Here is a 21,770-nt window from a genome sequence, read left to right as displayed (position 1 = left end):
GCTACTTAATATGGCATGGATAATGTGATATATTATTTCTTACATTATTTCGCCAGAGTTTAAAATTCTGTTTATTAGTAACAGTACAGTTATAGCACCAAACCAACATTTTTTTTCGATCAAGTATATTTGCTGTTTAATAAAAGCTGATTGTTTCACCGGTATCTTGTCAGCCGTCCACACTCTCATTTGGTGCAACGCAGGAAAGCGAACACTATAAAGTTAAAATGGCAGACAGCGTAGAAAATGAAATCGCCGATGCAAGCAATCGAGGTAATCTCGGAGGAAATAACTTTCTCGGTTTATATTTTGCATGTGTGGCAATAAATAAATAGCTGAACGACGTTTTGTTTAGCATATTTTTCGAAAGTGTTTCGTGCGTACGGACTAATAATAATTTATTAGGCTCGTTCAAAGATTCAACAAAAATGTGTGCTACTTTTAGACTTCAGAAGTAGATCATTGTTAATCACACGTTGGTTAGTAAGCAGCACTATTATTATTAATATTATCATGATCATCACCATCTCCTCTGTTCTATATCTTATCTGATTGTCGGACTGTTGAAACCAAAGCCAAAGCACTTTAAGCTTTCTCAAAATCATTGCCTCTCGAGGATGTGCAGTATACATATGGTGGAAAAGGCTTTTTTTGACAGTGAAAAATGTTTAGAGGGTCATGCCTTTTTTTATTTCTATCAGTACATAAGCTGTTTGCCTACAAAAGTGCAATTTGTACTCAAGTGTACTGACTGCAATCAAGGGTAAAACTATGGTCCCTACATAAAACACAAGTTCCATTTTCACCATGCTTTGAGTGCATGTTTGATTTAGTGCAGATATTGTGATATTACATACAAAAATAAACTTGTACATGATACACTTACAGTAGATGCAAAATGTCTTGGGTTGTTTGTTTTGTTGGTTTTTTTTTTTTGCAGAGGTTCTTTAAATGGTTTTAGCTTTTTGTAGAATATAAAAATCCAAGGGCTTCCAAATTCACAACAGAATGATTGCACTTCTCATGAGAATCAAACTAAGATAAAACACAAAGTTATACTTTCAGCATTGACTCATTATTATACACATGCATGCATACACATAGAAAGCCCATGTGACCTCAAATATCTTGAAAGAAGGTAAAGTATTCTGTTTATGGACTCGCCATTTGATTGCAAAATATTATTCTTGTCAGAGAATACTTCCAGGAGATGTCCACTAAAGACGGCAGGACCAGGACAAACCAAATGCCATACACGATAGATTATGCTTAGCATGTAGTGAAACACATATTACATGGAACATAAAATACTAAAATGCCTGTACTGGAAAGATTTTGTACTAAAGTGTTCCTTCTCTTCCGATTCCAGATAAAAATGAAACGCATGTAAAAGTCAGTTCTCTGATGTGTTCAGTTTTGTTTTTAGTGAAGTGTAAACTCCAAACTGTTTTGTGTCTTAAAAACATTTGTTTGAAAAATAAGATTGTTGCTGAAATTCAACTGACATAAATTTGCCCTGTAACACATTTTCCCTTCTTCATTTTTTTTTTTTTTTTTTTTTTTTTTGAGAAAGCTGTTACTGCTTGATTATGAGTTAAAATTCTTTTATCCTCTTTTAATGAGACTAGTCTTAAATTTTACTAACATCGCCACAGTTACAGTAGATGCCAGGGATACATGGTCATGAACTGAATTTTGGGACGGAATTAGTAGAACAGTAAAGATATTGAGAAGCCATATTATGGAATGCAGGTGATAGAAAACATTTAGACGAAATTCAGTGATATTTGGGATAAAGGGTTAACACTGTTACATAATGAATCAACAGAGTTAAGGATCGTAACAGAACTGCACCGTATTACAGATGAGCCTCAGCCTCCTGCTGAAGATGAGACACAGCCAACCAAGCCCAACAAAGAGGAGAAAACAGAAGAGGAAAAAAGAAAAGAGACGGAGCTTGATAAATATTGGAAAGCTGTAAAAGATAACCCTATGGACTTCACTGGCTGGACCTATCTTCTGCAGTACGTAGAACAAGAGGTCAGTTTCTGATGGATGTAACTGTTGCCATAAATATTTATTAGATACAATTGAAAGAGACCTTGGAATGTGTAAATAATGTGTGTGTATATGTAAATACTTGGTTGTTTGTAATTAATCATTTCTCGCATGGGAAATTTATAAGGATAATTGAAAAAGAAGATGAAACTTGCCTAAAAATTCTGCTGATAAATAAAAGGAAGCAGGGTTTGCAGACAGTGGCTGATGAAAGAAGGGGGTCTGACAAAAGAGTAGAGTCTCCAATCCGATGTTTAAGGATTGTTTTCTACTGTAAGACCAAGAGATTTGACAAGTATGTCAGAAAAAAGAACCAAACAGATTGTTGAATGAAGGTTTATTTTTGTAAATATATTTACACACACGCTTTAGAGGTATTTCTTACTCAAAGTATTCTGATTGTACTTTCATAATGAGATTTTTAAGTCCAACCCTTTTTATTTTATTTTTTAAATATAGTAGCCAGTGATGAATGAAGAGCTTTTTGTGTCTTTGTCTCAGGGTGATGAAAAGACGTGCTCCATTGCCTATGAGGCTTTCTTTCAACGTTACCCATACTGTTATGGATACTGGAAGAAATACAGTGATATGTTCAAAAAGCATGGAGATCTCATAAAGGCTGCTGAAGTAAGCCATAAGTTCATATTGTCATTTTTAATAACATTCCTCTGTACACAGCACCCTTAAGCGCTGTCTTTCTCCATATCTTGCCCTACTCTCATTTAGTTGAAGATGACATAAAGTCTATTATCATGCATTAAAGTCTTTTGTTTATTAAAATGATATGTTCTTTGTACAATTTTAGAAATTCTCATATTTATCAACATTCTGTCATACAAAACTTCTGACTACATTAACTATATAAAGTTTCATTAAATCTTATTATGTCTATATGGAATCAGTTATAACTAGTTTGAATGTGTATCTTGTTTATAAACATTTTCAGAACAGGATAAATATCCTCCCCCAACCCTTTTACCGAAAAAAGTTATAAAACATACCCAAGAAAGGCAGGTATATAGTTTTCATTGCAACACTGACTTCGTATTCTAGCATGCCATTTTTAAATTTAATTATTTTATAAGGCTGTATTATAATTTGATCCCATTGCTTTAAATTCTAAATGTGATATTTCAATATATAGCATATGCTTGTGAATTTTATTCATTGTAAATTTAATATTTAAAAAAAAATAAAAAAATCCATGGAAGAGGGGGAGATGAAAAGCTTACAATAGTTGTAGTCCAGTTCTGCATATGATTAGACCCTGACTTGAAAATTGTTTTGGGTTTTGTACAGTTGTAGGCTTTTCAGAAATAAAAGGTTGACTGTGGACATCACTTTGTGCCTTGCAAGCCTGACAAAAAAAACTGAGAGCAATCTGTGAATTTTCTTCATGCATGTTAACAGGTTTTACTTTTTAATGGCCCGTTCCATTTCAGGGGAGCCAACAGATGCATGGCCTGTCTCTCAAGGAATCTCTTGTCACCCTCTCAAAATGTATGGACTCGCTATCTGTACTCCTGTTCTTTTAGAAAAAAAGCAGTGACCAAAACGTTTGGGTGTGTCAATAAAAGCAGAACGTTTTCTCCACTATAGCATGACCTCTGCCCGGGAGGGCCTTGTCCCATCAAAACCACTGCTGCTACGCCAGACTTCTCGGACTGCAGGTGGCACGAAGATGTGAGGTCCAGCTTTGTGAGCAGCCAACTTTTGAAAGGGTAATGCCTCGTCATGTGGCAGTGCTGATGCACTCCTCTGACATTGGCACTCGGTGCAATCGTTCCTTGACATACGGGTCTGTCATACTGTTCCGATTTTGCAACCGTTTTGAAGGAGATCCTAGTGCCTGCATTATCTGGGTTTTAACATTGTCTTTCTATGGCTTGCAATGTTGCAGGTATTTGAACGGGGACTCAAGGCAATACCGCTTAGCATTGACCTCTGGTTGCACTATGTCACCTTCTATACCACAGAGTTTAATGCTGAAGAGAATTCAGAAGAAAAGCTGAGAAAGTAAGTCAGGACTTAAAAAAAAAATACTCACATTTGATGCAATTGAAGATGTTTTATCCATCAATGAGTGAGATTGCTTTCAATTAAGGTGATCATGTTTCTCTTGCTTCCTTAATAGGCTTTATGAGCGGGCTATTGCAGCAGCTGGAACAGACTTTCGTTCAGACAAGCTGTGGGACTCATACTTATCATGGGAAAAATCCAAAGAGCGGTTGCGTGCAGTCACTAGCCTTTATGACAGATTGCTTCGAGTCCCCACACAGTTATATAGCCACCACTTTGACAGGTACAGCATTTTCATTTCAGAGGTTGGCATGCAGTCAGAATTACAGGAAGAATGTACTTTTATTGTTACAGTTGTTTGGATTGAAGTGAAGGAGGTTTACCTCTTTGCACATACTAGAAATTTTACACATATTGAATGGAACAAAATATGATTAATAATGAGTATTACATTATGGATACTTTTGGTTGGTAGTTTCAAGGCTCATATCAACAAACATCATCCCAAAGATGTTCTAGACTTGGATGAGTTTCTGCGAGTGCGGCAGGAGGTGGTGGTCAAAACTCACAACTACACAGGCGATGATGAGGATGTGGGACTTGATGTTGCTCTGGGAATAGACGGGCCACCCGGTACTGATGCTCCACCAGGAATGGATACTTCGGTTAGTGCCAGATAGATTGCTGCTGTAGGTTTTTAGATTAAGAATCTAAGTTCTCAGATGTTCTTAAGGCCAGACACATCTCCCACCCCCACCCCACATTTGACAAAATTTTAATTTTTTTGCCATTTTGAGATTATGGCATATTATGAATGTTAATAATAATGGGACCTTATAACACGCAGCATCACAACCAAGATAGATCACACTCACTGCACAGACCAATAATGATAAAAGAGAGATAAATGCCAGTGGACATAGATGAGGTACAAGAGTAGGGCATAAAGCAATAGAGGAAGGGATGTAGATACTATAAACAGTGTAAGATGGAGTCGTTGCGTGATGGTTAGCATGACAGTATTGCCAGGGAGTTAGGAATAGTAATTCAGGGATAGTATTTTGTAAACAGATATGTTTTCAATGAGCATTCAGCATGTCTTCTATCCACTGTCCAGGTGGTTTTTTTCATAAAACCATCTAGAAATATGTATATTTTGTCACTAAAATAGCTATGTCACAATGGTGATTCTGTTACATGTGAGTCAAACCCTTGCCCTGGTTGTCAAGAAGAAAAAATAGAATGTCTCATGCATGCACACACACATATCTCTGGCCATAGCCCTCAACACAAGCTGTCTAAGGAACAAAGGTTGGGTGGGGGTTGGGTTGTCTTACTCAAACCAAATGTAACAAACAGAGTGTGTGCAGACTGGCAATTGTGTATAACTCCTAGGAAATTTGCAGCCTAGTCAACTTTTGGACACAACAGTGTCCATTCTGACTTTTCTAATAGTGAAATAATTAATTTTATTAGTTATATGTAGGAAAACATTAAAAGGTGGCTGAATTTTCCATCAAACACATAAATTACATAAAAGGCTTAGATAAAATGGAATTACTAAGCTTTCACCTTTGCTTTTCTAGTTTTCTCAGTTTTTTTTTGTGTGTTGTTGTTGGTTTTTTTGTTGTTGTTTTTTGTGTTTTTTTGCTTTTGTTAGCTTGTTTACTTGAAAACCTTATAACTTTTTATTGATATGTAATACAGACCTGAAATTTGGTTGAGATTTTCTTTATACTTATCTAAACATTTTTTTAAATCAAAATTTCTTAAATGCTAACACAATTTTACAACAACAACAAAATTCATTAAAAATTTAAAAGTGTCAGTTTGGATGCCATTTTGGATCATTTCCATGGCAACTTATAGCGTGAAATGTGCAGTAAAAGCACTTTTGAACTTCTATTCAAGTGCAAAATAGTTGATCTAAAAAAAATTAGCGATATCATGTTAAAGGTAATTTTTGGGGGGATGGTGGGTGAGAGTGGACGTGTCAGACCTTAAGAGATCAAAACCTCATGGTCTGCAGCATCACAACGGTAGTCACATCATAAAAAATTGTTTACGGCAGTATTTTGTCAGCATTTGCTCAAAGCTCTTGTGTAGGCTGTGGTTGTCAGTGACATTAGAATCTGGACCATTCTTTGTATGCTTCTTCCTTTTCCTCTGTGAAGAATACAGAAAGTAACACTTTAACAGACTAATATTCATGTTATTTTCTATCAGTAATTTTGAGATTAGTTTTATTAATTGACCTGAGTTGGCCTTTTAAGCTAGAAGTGTTTAGATATTTTTGTGGCTCTTTATGCAGATTGATGAAGCTGAAATAAAGAAAGTAAGGGCAAAGGTCATTGAAATAAGGGAGGCGGTGTTTAAACAGAATGAAAGTGAAGTCAGCAAACGATGGACCTTTGAAGAGGCAGTAAGTATTACTTTAGAACATGCGTTTAGTAGATTATATCAATTATATAACAAATTTCTAATGAAGTATCTCATCATACTTTCCTAAATTTTAAAATCTATTTTTGGTTGTATGATATCGTGGGTGTTTTTGTTTTTTGTTTTTTTTTTCATTGCCACAGATCCGAAGACCTTACTTTCATGTAAAACCTCTTGAACGTGCTCAGCTAAAAAATTGGCGTGAATATCTGGACTTTGAGATCGGCACTGGCAGCCATCAGAGGATTGTGGTTCTGTTTGAGCGTTGTATGATTGCCTGTGCATTGTATGAAGACTTCTGGATGAAGGTGACTATACTGTTAAGCTATTAAATGTGCACTATGCTGGAGACTTTGGGTTAAAAGACATTCCATGCTTTGTTATAATCTTTATCATGAAGGAAGAATTTTCAGTGTTGAAGGAGGCCATTTTCTGTTGCTTCTGTGAGTGGGCGTGGGTGTGCATTTCTATGTGGATGTGCTTAGTTAAAGGCCAAACTTTGAAAAGCATTTTTTAATGATAATCTTGCTTAGTGTTTCACTGTTGCTATTTTCTCCTAGTTTAGAAAGCAGTTTTCAGTTCCAGACCTAAAGTATCCACTTTCTTGCAGTATGCCAAATATCTGGAACAACATAGTATCGAGGGAGTAAGAAATGTTTACAGGAGAGCTTGTGAGATTCATCTGCCTAAGAAACCTTATATTCACTTGGCATGGGCTGCATTTGAAGAAAGACAAGGTATACTGGCAGTGCTTTATATAATCTCTGAACTAAGGAAGGGTGAGTTAACATGGTTTGCAAAAAAACATTTAAGACAGTGATGACTTATGTGTGTTACATGACTTTTTCAGACACTAGAAGGCGATGTCAGCTGGGTTATTTTTAAGATAAATAGCTCATTATATATTTACATGCACATCTGTGCTTCTGTGAACATGGGCTTTGTTTCTTCCAGGTAACTACAAAACTGCTCAAGAGATTTTGTCTCTTTTAGACAAAAATGTACCTGGTCTTGTTATGGTTGCCATGCGACGCATCAGCTTGGAGCGGCGGCAAGGAAACCATGCTGAGGCTGAACGTTTATTTCAGGAGTACATAGAAAAAACAACTAGCAACAAATCACGCACCTTTTTTTCTATTAAATATACTCGATATTTACAGAAGGTAAGAGGAGGTGCTTTATTTTCCTCTCTCTTTTTCTGTTCCATCCCACCACCACCACCATTTCCTTCCCTCCCTTTATTAAATAATAATAATACAACTTTTTTATATACCACCTTCTCCTTCTCCTTCTCCCCTTCTCCCAAAACAAACTGGACTCTAAGCATTTTATATACAGCAAAGGTGCATGATTGTACCTCTTTTTAGGGTAGACATCAAATGCATCTCAACAAACATATGCATGCACTGATACAGGGAGTAAATTGGAGAAATCCACCAGCAGCCTTGTCAATAAGTGTAAACTCCAGAGAGAGGTAAGTCAGAGTCAAGATACAAAGCCTACAACACATGTTACAGTCATGGTGACTGACGCTTTTGGCCACCAACTGTCTCCCAACCTCCTCTTTTTTCTTCCCCCTACTCTGACACTCGCACTCATTACTGACAGTCATGAAGGATTAAATGCTATGAATAATAATATTTTGCAGGAAGTGCTTTTTTTTGGTTACTCTTTGTACATGTAAACGTACTGTATTGCTGTGCAGGTCCGTGGAGATACAGAAAGGGCTAGGCAAATAATAAAAGAGGCTGTTGAGTTAGACAAGGTAAGTACCTACAAAGATACATGTCATATTTTCATGATTAAATGTAAACCTATTTAAGATCCATCTATTTCTACCAGAAAAATAGAAAAGGACTATTTGCTTAGCACTTTCATTTTACTCAGTTTTATACATTAGCGATTGAATTTAATTATATGTTGCAGCAAAATGAACGCCTTTTCCTGCAGATGCTAGATGTTGAATATCAAGCTCAGCCAGTGGATGAAGAGCATGTCCTTGATGTCTTTCAGACTGTTCTATCCAGTGACCTGTCTCTAGAATTCAAGGTCAAGATTTCTCAGCGGCGTATGGAATTTTTGGAAGACTTTGGTACATGCATACGCAGGTTAGGAGCAAGAGTGGGTTGTTCTTTGTTTTCCAAGCTGGGAGCAAATATGGACTATAAGGCCAAAAAAAATATCAGAAGAGAGAGCAAGTAGCAGATGGTGCTGAGTACCCCTGCTATAAATTTCTTGAGACGAAATTTTGACAATTTCTCATTCTTTACTGTGACCCCAAAATAAAAGATCTATTATTAACGGTACTGTGTAAAAGTGCATAAAACTGTTGAACAAACTCAGTACTTTTTCATTGCAGACACATAATGATTCTTTTGCCACTTATATTTTACTATTTTGCAACAAGGTTTAATTATAGATTGTACATTACTTGCATGAAAAGCCATTAGTAGAACCAGTCATAGCTTGCTGGCAACTCTTGCTCGTCCAGACTGCCCATATTCAGTGGTGAACAAAACATGCTGCCAGTGCAAACTCTTTGGCTGTTTTACATCTTCATGATTTGCATTCAGGGTTACAGTATCCAGGATACAGAAGAACCGTAAACATTGATAAACCCAGATTAATCACATCTGTTTGATTTCATTTCGTTGTTTCTACATCTTCTGTAATTTGTGAAATACTTCTGCTATGTTTCTTTTATTTGATGGTCATAATTTAAAAAGAATAGCATTGTCTTGTGCATGATGTTGGAAGATGGCAGAAGTGCAACATTTCTTAACATAAAAAAGAAGAAAAATTAAAAACATGTTGAGCTCGGGCATCACAAAGTTTTCATCATTTTTTTTTCTATTCTTTCTACAGGATAACAGAAGCATATGATGAACATCAGAAACTAGTGAAAGACATGAATAGTGGCAAGAGGAAAAACTCAGAAACAGGGTAACAATTTGCTTTCACTGATGTCCCTTAGATTTTTTATCCTTGCCTAGTTTGTGAATGATTCAATATAGACATTTGTTATATTTAGATTGGTTCCATATCATTACCTAATTTGAAAAGAATGATGTAAACCTATTTTTTCCATTGTCATTCATGTTATGGTAAAATGTAGTCTCATTTCTTTTTCTGATTAGTGATGAACCTGCTGAAAAGAAAGTGAAATCAGATTCAACTCCTAATGGAAATGCAGATCCATCAGTAGGTGTGATCGCAGAACAAGCCCCATCATACACTGGCTATCCTGGATGGGGTTCATATCCTGTAAGTATATTTATATTCAAATACAGTAAAACCTCTTTATTGAGACCTTCCTGATTATGACCTCCTTCTAGTTACAACCCAAAAATTCTTCGCCAATATATTTTGCTATATAAATATCATCTCTATTAGGACTACTTCCCCTACCCAACCCAACTGACAGTTTGCTCTTTTATGACTTGTTTGCAAATGTTGCATGCTGAAAAAAACTTGTATATTTTAAAAGACTTCTTCTGCAGAACTCTTGCAAAATAAGTAAATTTTGAAAGAGGCTGTTTTATGGGCCATCTGTTATTTCAGCCTTAACCATATCACTCCAGTCATAGCTACCATATTGCCTGTTTTATGCATTGCCCTGGGATGACAGAAAATGCCAATCTGTGATTTATTTCTGTCAGTCTAAAGGTGCAAATGTTTTACATATTTTTGGTGTACATCATCAGCTTATTTGCAATCAATGTTTTAGAAATTTATTTTTCATTTATTGCAGACTTACCAGACATACCACTCACAGTGGGGATATCCTCCTCCACCACCGCCACCACCCAGTTACAACAGTGGTTATAATTATTACTGAACTATGGTGTAACTACAATTTCATCAAACACAGGCATTTGTCCATCATTTGTACATGACTACATCTAGAATGATCAACCCCATTAGCACTTTGTTGTGGGAGGTTTCAAAAGCTGCTTTAGAGCAAACTGTTCTTTTAAAAATAAAGAATTGTTAAAACTGCTTTTCCTATCACACCTCTTGGATATTGTAAAAATGTGGATGAAAAATCCAAATGAAATATATTATTTGTTTTGATTGCGAAATTGGATTAATTGTTTTTTGAAGTAAAGATATTTGTGTCAACATTTGTAAACATGGATGGATTGCTTGAATTGATTGGAGCCTTCCTATATGCATTTAGCATTAAATAAGCTAAAAATACAAAATTATATGCAGTTTCTTTTCAGTGAGCATTTTTTTTTTTCTTTGCTTACATCACTTGTACATTTCATTGAGTTCTCTTTTTAAACAAATATTTTCATGAGCAAAGCTGGAATCCACATACAATTCCAGCTTCAGTATTACCAATGGGTGGTTTTCACGTGACGTCATCAGTTTTTGCGAGCTGCTTCAGCGGCCATTTTTCTTTCCCAACTAAAGCAGTGGTTACGGAAGCTTGCTGGCAACTGATCGGTTATCATGGTCGTCTGCGGTATAAAAGGATGCGGAAACAAGCCCTGCAGTAAACGAAATGTTCCTCTAGATGTATCTTTTCATAAGATACCCAAAATTATTTTGAACCAAGGCGACGAAACAAGAAAACTTACAGAAGAACGACGTCGTCTGCTTTACCGAGAGGATATTACAACAGAAGAGAAGTGGAACAAAATAGTTATCTGTTCGAAACACTTTGTTGGCAGTAAGAAACCAGACGCTTTCCAAATTGCTAAAGTATTTAACATTGTTCTGCATGTTGTACACATTGTGATAAATATTTTCTTCATTGTAGGTTGGTGACAGTTCACGTGATTTGAGTGAACATCAAAACAAGACTTTCATTATGCATGACCACGACTAATAAACTATAGCTATAGAGAGAGAGGATAAAAAATGTTATTTCTACTCCATTATTTTTCTTTTTAGACGTGAATTTGGTTTATTTTGTTTCAGTGCTGATTATTATTATTTTTTGGTAGTTAATATCACAAAGATGTAATTCATGGGTTGTTTATTCTTGTGTCTAGGAAAGCCAGCATATGTGAATTTCCGGAACAGCCCTTTGTGGCTTCCCACTCTACACTTGGGACATGAGCGATCAAGTACTTGCTCAGAAGCTGAGACTTCGAAAAACAGGTATTTGAGGCTTGTGTCTCGCAAAAGAAGTAATGCATCCGTCCCTACTCTACATACTGCAAGCAAGAAGCGAAAATCAATCAGCAGTGAGACAAGCCAGGAAGAAAAATTATGTGAAAGTGATTTTGGTTGCTCAAGTGCTTGCGAAGAAAGTTTACATGGTGACATAGAAGATTCATGTTCAAATGATCAGAACACTCAAACAGATTTTGGTTGCTCAAGTGCTTGCGAAGAAAGTTTACATGGTGGCATAGAAGATTCATGTTCAAATGATCAGAACACTCAAACAGATTTGACTGGACTAAATATGGATGCAATCATGCAGGACTCTGAGACCAGACTTCTTGATTCAGTTAAAAACAGACAACATTGTTCTATTTATGAAAGACAGGTGTATGTTGAAGATGAAGCTAAAGTTCCAATCTACACGGGACTTCCTTCATTGGCAGTAATGGACCTTATTTTCAGAACGGTAGAGCCATACATGTCTAATCAAACACAGTCACTGTCCAAAGAGCAAGAGTTTTTGCTGTGTTTAATTAAGATCAGACTGAACTACCAATTCCAGGATATAGGGTATCAGCTGAAAGTATCCGTGTCAACTGTGCAAAGGAGTTTTCATAGAACTCTTGATGTACTTGTAGCACGGTTGTCTTTTTTGTTGCACTGGCCTTCAAGAGAAGCTCTGAAACTGTCTATGCCTATGTGCTTTAGAGAAAACTTTAAAGATAAAGTTGCTGTTATTGTTGACTGTTTTGAACTTGAAGCACAGAAACCCTCGGGCCAAACCAATCAGATCCAAGTTTATTCCAACTATAAAAAATATCATTCTGCCAAATACCTGATTGGGATCGCACCACAAGGTTCAATCAGCTACATTTCAGATGCATTTGGTGGCAGGGCTTCAGACAAACACATCATTGAAAATACTTCTTTATTGTCCAACTTGTTACCAGGAGATGTAATTATGGCCGACAGAGGTTTCAACATTGAAGATGAAGTTCTTTTTTATCAAGCTAAATTAATAATTCCAGATTTTACCCATGGGAAAAAGCAACTTCACCCACTACAAGTTGAAAATTCGAGAAAAATAGCCTCTGTACGAATTCATGTTGAGAGAGTTATAGGCTTTGTTCGCAGAAAGTTTGGAATTTTGCAGTCTAAAGTGCCTATTGACCTGATGGCAACAAAGCCTGGTGATGATAATCCAGTCATAGACAAAATAGTTCGGCTTTGTTGCTGCATTGTAAATTTACATAAATCCTTAGTGCCTATTGAGTAGCTATAGTGCAATTTTTTAGTTTCACTTTGAAATCAGCATTTATTTTCAGAATGCATGCTTGCAATCTGTATATGTTTACATTACCATAGAAGTTATTCTCAGATATAAAATGCACAATTACCTTACTGTAGTTCTTATTCTTTCGCACTTTATTTATAATAGCATGACGATATCCAACTGATCAGATAAGTTACTTGGTAAATTGATGTGAAACTGTGAACAATATAGAATTTGTTCTTTGCTGGAGATGTCATGCTTTGTATGATGTTGATCAAAATATTTGCTGTTGACAGAATATTGTTAATAATTTTTGCTTATTAACAGGATACTCAAACATGTATAATTGAATCAAATGTTATTGTCATTTGAATGCAAATGCCGTTTGCTTCCTCAGAAGCTAATTCAGAGCAATATTGATGCCAGAGCTTCTTTGTGATTTTAGATTACCTAACCAATAGTTCTTCTTAGTAATCCATATCAGTGATGTTATTTAGATTGGGATTTTGATATGTTCCTTCTTACCCTGCAATGATTTTTTTTAAGTTATGTCCTGTCAGCAGACACAAAAATTTTCTGAAAAGAATGAATAAATATGCATTTGAATGTGCAAAAGTTCTTGTTTGATGTTAAAGAAGAAAGAAAGAAAAGGTGTGACTGGAGATTGGGGTAGCAAGCAATGAGTGAGAGGAGGTGAAACTGGACACTTAATGAAGGGGAGGAGGATTGTGTTTCTTATTGAAGGAGAAGCCACTGCCGGGACAGTGTGTTTTAATAGGGAGAAGAGAAAAGGATTCGGAGAGAGGTGGACACTTGTTTAAGAGTAGAGAGCCATTTGCTAGACAGTGTGTTCACTAGTGTGTAAGAGATCGAGTACATTTAGTTTGGAGGTTGTGTTAGTCGAAGTGTGATTGCCAAGACAGTGAGTTTTAATAGTAGATTCCGTGGATTTTTTGTGATTGTGCTAGAAGAGCCATTGCCAAGACAGTGTGCTTCATAATGTGTAGAAGATTCAGTGGAGAGATGTGATTGTGTTAGAAGAACCATTGCCAAGACAGTGAGTTTGAATAGTAATAGATACAGGATTTTGTGTGATTGTGTTAGAGGAGACATTGCCAAGACAGTGAGTTTTAATAGTGTGCAAGGAGTTCGGTGGACTTGGTAAATGTGTTTGACGAAAGGAAGAGCCATTGTTATAGTGACTGTGTTTTCATAGGGTTTTTTATTTATTTATTTTATTAATAAACATAGGCAGACTCGTATAGGCAAAATCGTTTTGTTTATTTGAGTGAAAGAGCACGCAATTGTCCGACTCCGCTGGTGTGCTCGAGAGACGCTAGCGGTGTCGTGACACAAGCCGATATAGAGCCGCTGAAGAAACGCGAAGCGTTAGGGAAGGAAGATGGCGGACACCGCCTCGTTGCTAACGTGTGTATCACGTGAGTGAAAACGACCCATTGGCTCATTAAGGATTTGAGTTCCGTATCTCCCATTTTAGCTGCCCATTCCATGTGCATTTTATCCATTGGTCAAATCACTAATATGCATGCAAGATTTGAGCTTGAAAGGCAAGAGAAAATGCAGTGGAATCCCTTGTTCTCTCTTGCAACAGCAACTTTTGAAAGTTCATTTTGATTGTAGTGATATGATACTAGCAGAAAAAGAATGAAGGTTAACTGCTTTCCCCCAAACTGCTTTTTTCAAATTAAATGGATTTAAACAGGGCATTGTTGAAAAAGGACAATTTTGTGGTAACACTGGAAATTATAAACAGGGAAAATTAAATCCTTGGTTAACAGCATTTATTTTTCACTTTACCTTGGGAATGTTTTCTTAGTAAAACAATGGTGTGATATGAAGAGGGATGAACTTTTTTCTTTCCAGTGAAAAATATCATTCCTTGACTTATGAAAATGTGTTTAAATAAATGCCAATGATCAGTTAAACTATGACCAGTGTGTCACTATTTTAGAAAACATTTGCACATCTTTATACCATGATGTGCATGAGAAGTAAAATAAATTGCCATTCTCTGACACAAATGCTCCAGCTTTGTTTTTGAAAAATGTTGCTATGTTTAATGGCATTAAAATACTCTTTGACATCATGTACCTAATGCATGAACTGGAATGGTAGCCGAAGTTCCAAGACAATAAAATGTGTTGTATAACTGAGATGAGAACTCAAGATTTAAATCAAGAGTGCAACATGTCCCTGTTGTTGAAGTCAGAAAACATCTTCATTCTGTAAGATTTTCCGTTCATTACATGGCAATTTTACATTAATTTAAACTAAAGCCACTATCCTTACTTCATACATTAGGCATCTTGTCTCAGAGGTTTAACACATTTTATCCACATAAAAAGATTGTGAATTACAAATATCTGATGACTTAGTAATTGTTTATTCTTTGTCTTATTATAAGTCTTCCCGCGTGCTGTTGGGTTTGAGCATACTGGTGTTCTCGGTTATTAATTTTGTGATAGCAGCGAGAGCTTTCTGTTATGGAGCTGACTAACTTTACAGATTTTGGAGGGTTGGGGGGTCTCTAGAGAAGCGGAATTGTTCCAAATAATGATTCCCTTTTTGTTTGGTTTTGAAGTTATCCTGGTGCTTTTTCATGTGCACTAATCCCTCAACACTTCGCGGGTTTTTATAAGAGATTAATGGGAAAGATGACTCGCGGATTTTCGGCAAATTTCGATCGGTGTAAAATATATATATATTATGAATTTTTAGAGGGAAAAAGCCCAAATTAAATAAAAATATGTTTCTAGTATTAATTCTAACTAAAGAAATATTATAAATAACACAATTACTATGAACTACAGTAAATACTTTATGTATTTACTAACCAAGAACCAGCATCGCTTGCCTAGGACCCTATGCCCCTACTCACAATCGTAAACAACAGTGTGGCAATGGTTCTCAAGGAAATGGGAAAGGTTTATGTAGTGTTAAACTATGGGGGAGGGCTTATAAAGCCTTAACATAGTGCATAAATACATTTTTAAAAAAATACCGTTTCCACTCGGGGTTAGCAGGGGTGGTTGTGGAACGTATCTCCCGCGATAAACAAGGGATTACTGTATGCATAAATCCTTTCGTTAGCTACTTTACTTTTAGACCAACACCTAAGTGCTCCTAATTAAAAATAGCCAGTTGTTTTTCTGATCTCTCGCTAGCACATTCCCCTTCTCCTTCCTCATGATTTGCCCATCAATGCTTAATTAACAGCAGTGTTGAAAACATTGCTACTTAACCAGCAGACGCTGAAAGTAAACGAAACGTGCGCACATTGATACATACAACACTGATACACCACAAGTAAGGAACACAAACCTCGTACAAGTAAACAAAAAATAGCAAACTTGGCGTGAGAGAGAAGTTGACGACTCGTCTGAAATACGTGGGTGGCTCTGAAAAGAGCCTAGAGGAGTTTGGTGTTGACGCGTGTGTGAGTTGGCTAACGCACAGTAGCAACAGTAGCAGCAGCAGCGGCAGCCGTTGGTTTATGCGCGCTCACCGCGGATACGGCGGGCCAGCTGGATGTCCTTGGGCATGATGGTGACACGCTTGGCGTGAATGGCGCACAGGTTGGTGTCCTCAAACAGACCCACCAGGTAAGCCTCGCTAGCCTCCTGCAGAGCCATGACGGCAGAGCTCTGGAAACGCAGATCGGTCTTGAAGTCCTGTGCAATCTCGCGCACCAGACGCTGGAAGGGCAGTTTGCGGATCAGCAGCTCTGTGCTCTTCTGGTAACGACGAATTTCACGAAGAGCGACAGTGCCCGGCCTGTAACGATGGGGCTTCTTCACACCTCCGGTAGCTGGGGCGCTTTTGCGGGCGGCCTTGGTGGCCAGCTGTTTGCGAGGCGCCTTGCCTCCGGTGGATTTACGAGCGGTTTGCTTGGTACGTGCCATTGCAAATGTCTTGTGTGTTCAAAGTCTGGTCGACGTGAGAGCAACTAACTTGCAAATCAGTGTGAGAGAGAGAGAAAACTAGCTTGCCGCAAGCACACTCACTCGCTTTTAAGGTAGGCCTTCACCAGCGTGTGATTGGTCCTCCAATCGACAACTCGAAAAGAAGCGTGTTGTCATTAAGGCAGCATGCGATTGGTGGCCTAAGCGGCGAGAGGTGGATGGGAGGGGGAGCCCGAGTGGCTGAATGGTGGTGACAGCTAGGAGGCGAAAGCCCTTAGCACTAGTCGACATTCCAACCATTTAGCGCGCATACGCATTACGGCCAATGACCACTCCCCCCCCCCCACAAACAACAACAGAAGCGTGACGGCCATGCTGCTGATGGAACATGTTTTCATCGTACTACTGCAATGATGCTTTCTCATGTTGAGTGAGCGTGCCTGTCGCACCTACATACTGTATGTTTGTCTATACTTTGCTTGCATGCATGCAGTGTTTGGTTTGGGGGAATGAAAGAATGCCGACGTTCTTGTCACTTGTGCGTTGGAAACATCTATTTCTTGTATAGAGGCAGCTACGAATGGACGATCATCCCCCCTTGACCATCATGGTCATTTCCCTTTACTACCTAGATACGTAATGTGCGCCGCCCCACTCCCCTATTACCTCACACCACGGCTCACTTCAGTAATTTGGGTCAGTTACAACACGTGCGTGAAAGTACGTGGTAGTAATGGAGATCGAGTATTGATGTAAGCAATAAAACCGACATTATCCACTTTAGTAGTATTAGCAGCAGTAGTCATTACGCGTACTGCAATGGTATAGATCAACGAGGGAGGAACGGAAAGAATACTTTCAGAAAAATGTTAACGAAACAAGGAAAACAGAAGACAAGAGCACGAACGAGGCGAGGAAGGAAGAGCATGTTGGCACGCTTAAATAACACTGAGGCTTGACCTAATGATTACTACTCATAACGACTTTTACTTTTTTTTTTGTCTTAAAGGTTTACGTGGTGGTGCACGTTAGCTGAGCCACGCATTGTTTGCCCTGCATGATAATAAGAAGTGTCACATTAGGATGAATGTAATGTCTGCATGGATGGTAAACGTGAGTGAGTGAAATAAAAGGACGCGTGAATGAGAAGCGTGTTTGAACGGACATGTCGAGTTTGTAAGCGTAGTAACATAACATAACGGAATGCAAATTTTGTGTGGCTGGCAGGCAGGCACATTTCATTTTGATTTTTCTTTGTATTACGTCGGTCTGTGTGTGTAACTCTGCGCTTTTGTTGTGTAAAAAAAATTTCCCACTCCCTGAGGAAAAAAAACATGGTGAATGAAGTGAGTGGAGCGTGGTGCGAGATCGATTGGGATCAGCGAATGATCGAAGGCAAGAGGAAAAATTGCGCGGGCGGGCGGGCATGCATGCTTTGACGACCGAAATGTCCACACAAATAAACATAAGCCAGTGGAAGAACTACATAAAATATGGGACTGATGGGCTGGACAGACGCAACACAGAAACAATCACAACAACGACGACGACGAGTAATTAAGTAGCACTGCTACTGGTTAACGAAGAGCAAACTTTTGTGGTAGACGTGGAGAGAATATTACCTGCCATCTGGATTATGAGGGGGCTCTGAAAAGAGCCTAAAGAATTGCAAGCAGTTGGGCGAGCGAGCGAGCGAGCAGGGAAGAAGCGCGCCTAACCACCAAAGCCGTACAGAGTGCGGCCCTGGCGTTTCAAGGCGTAGACGACATCCATGGCGGTGACGGTCTTTCTCTTGGCATGCTCGGTGTAGGTGACGGCGTCACGGATGACATTCTCCAGGAAGACCTTGAGGACACCACGAGTTCCTCGTAGATGAGACAGAAATACGTTTGACACCACCACGGCGTGCAAGACGGACGAATGGCAGGGCCTTGGTGATGATACCCTGGATGTTGTCACGCAGAACTTTGCGGTATATCGGACTTGCGCGCCTCCTTTGCCCAAACCCTTTCCACCTTTACCACGACCTAGACATGATTGCTCCTAGTGCTATCGACGAACGACCAGGCAAGTGCTAACGCCAAAAAAGCTGCCAGCCGCTCTATATACCGCTGCCACGCGGACTGCTAGAGCAGGCTTTACAAAGCGCGCACAGCTGCCGATCCACCAATCAAATGCAACGTAGTTTAAGCGCTTTGGCACCAAGCTGGCAATGTAACCTGCCATTTTTCCACCGTACTGCTGCTTTTGTGCGCGTTTCGTGTACCTAAAAGACAACACACAGGATAAAAAAAAAAAAAAAATACGAACTGCTTTTTCTAAAAGAAATCAAACGATTGTATGGAAAAGTGCAAAAGCTGGCCATCGGACACAGCGGAATATTGCAATCGTCGTGGTACACACACACACAAATGTCAGCTGAGAGCGCAAGGCTTGCAAGCAGTAATCGAAAACTCATTGACGATATGCACTCTTCCCTTCTTTGTTTTGATGAAAAAGAGTTGACTTTAGTTCAGGGGTGGGCAATTAATTTTCCCAAGGGGCCGCATGAGAAATTGGGATGGTTTTAGAGGGCCGGACTAATATAGTTAACTCAGTTTTACCCAATACTGTATAGATAGTATATATACTGGTGGGCGGGCCATCGGGCGGGCCGGTCAGAGAGAGGAGGCAGGCCTGATCCGGCCCGCGGCCGCCCCTTGCCCAGGTCTGCTTTAGTTGAGGTCATCTCTCCTGTTATCTCCAGTCAAGCCATTTGCTGAAATGACACAATGTTCCCCTTGTCACAAGTTTACTCAGCGCGGTTGCTATATGGTCTTAGAAGTCAAATAACTCAAAGCGAAAGAAGATTTGCCATAATTTCTAATTATCTTTAGAAACAAAACAACAACGGAAAATCAAAACGACGAGATGCACGTAGTTAGCCTTACAGCTGTTGTGATTCGCGTAAACGGCAAACGCTACTTAATTGGCATGTTGAACGACTGACAATGAACACATCACACATCCATCCATCCATCCATCCATCCATCCATCCATCCAGCCATCCATCATCCATCCATCCATCCATCCATCTGTGAGAGCGCTTCGACAAACAGCGACGTACGTGTGTCACTTTTGAAAAGTTGCAATGCAAGGGAAAATTGACATACTGTGGAACCTTGGTTAACGACCACAATCCGTTCTGGAAAGTTGTTCGTTATCCAAGCAATTTTTCTCATAAGAAATGAAGGAAATAGGTGTAATTGGTTCCCATGGGGGAACAACGCCCTGTTGATCGCTAATATTTCAAACAAACGTACAGGCTATAAAATCACTGGTAAAAAACCTAATTCAACCTATGTTGGCACTACTGCTACAACTGCTTCGAGTCACAAACTACAATATAAACCTTCCACATATATTGAGTTGAATACACATATTAAAACATTAAGGAAAACATTGAAACATAAGAAAACTAATTGCCGTTTTGACGGCTTTGGCGGATGGAGGTGTGGGGGAAGAAGGGGTGAAATTACTGCATGCTTGGATTCTCCCTCCACATGGGGCATTGTAAAATCGGGGGTCGACTTCCCTTTTTCTGTCGCTTTGAGGCTGAAGGAAAAAACTTGTCCATTATTGTCTGTTGCTTGTGCCTTTTCTTTTTTTTTTTTTTTTTTTGTAGCACTTTTGGGTAATACGACATCACACTATCCTTGAACATGTGTAGTAGGCTCCTATTGCCTATCGCTCTGTAAGAGAAAGACTTTTCTACAAACAGTTGCAATAGCGCTTTCCACAGATGACGTCACAATCTAGCCGCGCAAGGGCTTCTGGGAATGCAAAAGGCGGACACTATAGCTCCCCAATGCATGTACTACACTAGCGTTTGCAGCGAGTGCGTTATGCTGTGCAGTTTATTGTTCAAACAAAAACAAAACAAACGTGAGCGTGTAAAAAATACAGTTTCAAATTGAAAAATGCCAAATGGAGGCGGTGGTTTTAAAGCGGAAGAAAGATGTACCTGGAGCCTTCCTTGTCGGCGATCCCTCTGCATTGGTGTGCTGTTTCAAGCTGGTGGAGTGTGTTTCAACACACCTCTTTCAACACTCTCTTGACTCAGAGCACATTCCCTCTGGAAATTCTGGGGACGTCGATTTGTAGGTGGATGCGAGTAATGATAAGTTTGTAGCTTTTAAATGGAAAAGAGAGCACAACCTACCCATCATAAAATTCGCCCATTGGAACTAATAACAGTACCGAGTTGTCATCTAAAGAAATGCAATGAATAGATTCTAGTGAAATTATACTATGCAAGATCAGCCGAAATACGACAACATCCGAAACCCTGATTAGCAAATGCAAATCACAGAATCGCACAAGCTTAATAACCTAATCAGCGATAGATGTACATAACTATTGTCACATCAGCATCATGCCTATGAAGCAGAACAGTACTTGTAACCTATAATATTAATTACGATACAGATTTACACAATGCTTTTCTGTCATTATGCCCCTGAATGAATGGATCAGGTTACCATCTAATTTAACACCAAAATTCTTTCAGTCTGTTTTGTTAAAGAATACTCCCACATTTCTGTCTTATTGACCAATAACCGATGATCGGCTACATTAGCATTCACTTGCTTTTAAATACATAAGCTACTCTTGAAAAATTACCAAACCAGCGTAGCACCAACAAAAACCACTTTGGGAACAGGCAACACAACTGAGACTCTAGGGGGATAGTTCTTACTGAGAAGCATGCAAAACTTTTTCCAGTCTTCATTTAAAGCGTCTCTACATGAATTTCTTGCACCTTGCTTACATCCTCCTTGTATGCCATCGCCTGCTTCTGCAGACAGGCTTTTAGCTCGCCTTACGCATAGAAATGCAGGATGTTATTAGTACCGTGTCTTGACAAAAGCAAAATTCTCGGGTGGGGGGTGGTGTTTGTT

At 38.7% G+C, this 21,770-nt stretch overlaps 2 protein-coding genes across 3 annotated transcripts; one reads left to right on the top strand and one right to left on the bottom strand.

Moving 5' to 3' along the window:
• Positions 1–134: 134 nt before the first annotated feature.
• On the top strand, positions 135–10,721 carry LOC112569877 (pre-mRNA-processing factor 39-like). 2 transcript variants are annotated; one of them, XM_025247921.1, is made up of 15 exons: positions 135–273; positions 1,865–2,040; positions 2,560–2,685; positions 3,959–4,074; positions 4,193–4,360; positions 4,553–4,742; positions 6,389–6,499; positions 6,660–6,824; positions 7,127–7,253; positions 7,471–7,679; positions 8,222–8,281; positions 8,443–8,624; positions 9,382–9,459; positions 9,654–9,780; positions 10,268–10,721. In XM_025247921.1, the coding sequence occupies exons 1-15, from the start codon at positions 228–230 to the stop codon at positions 10,352–10,354; spliced, it is 1,968 nt and encodes a 655-aa protein (XP_025103706.1). In that variant the 5' UTR covers positions 135–227; the 3' UTR covers positions 10,355–10,721. The 2 variants fall into 2 exon arrangements, with proteins under 2 accessions (XP_025103706.1, XP_025103704.1); XM_025247919.1 differs by having other exon boundaries at positions 180–273; positions 1,829–2,040.
• Positions 10,722–16,264: 5,543 nt separating this feature from the next.
• Positions 16,265–18,543, bottom strand: LOC112571000 (histone H3). Its single transcript, XM_025249780.1, has one exon. The coding sequence runs from the start codon at positions 16,828–16,830 to the stop codon at positions 16,420–16,422; it is 411 nt and encodes a 136-aa protein (XP_025105565.1). The 5' UTR covers positions 16,831–18,543; the 3' UTR covers positions 16,265–16,419.
• Positions 18,544–21,770: the final 3,227 nt, after the last annotated feature.

The sequence above is a fragment of the Pomacea canaliculata genome, linkage group LG8 (genome assembly GCF_003073045.1).
Source record: "Pomacea canaliculata isolate SZHN2017 linkage group LG8, ASM307304v1, whole genome shotgun sequence".
Classification (NCBI taxonomy): domain Eukaryota; kingdom Metazoa; phylum Mollusca; class Gastropoda; order Architaenioglossa; family Ampullariidae; genus Pomacea; species Pomacea canaliculata.
Note: the sequence above shows the minus strand (reverse complement) of the source record. Positions and strands in the feature narration are given on the sequence as shown.

What these genes read in the sequence shown, in the direction of transcription:
- LOC112569877 (XM_025247919.1), top strand. Translation starts at nt 228, where the DNA reads ATGGCAGACAGCGTAGAAAATGAAATCGCCGATGCAAGCAATCGAG. An exon ending in TCAGAAGAAAAGCTGAGAAA is followed by an intron (nt 4,075 to 4,192) that starts GTAAGTCAGGAC and finishes CTTCCTTAATAG; the next exon opens with GCTTTATGAGCGGGCTATTG. An exon ending in CTGGATGGGGTTCATATCCT is followed by an intron (nt 9,781 to 10,267) that starts GTAAGTATATTT and finishes CATTTATTGCAG; the next exon opens with ACTTACCAGACATACCACTC.
- LOC112571000 (XM_025249780.1), bottom strand. Translation starts at nt 16,830, where the DNA reads ATGGCACGTACCAAGCAAACCGCTCGTAAATCCACCGGAGGCAAGGCG.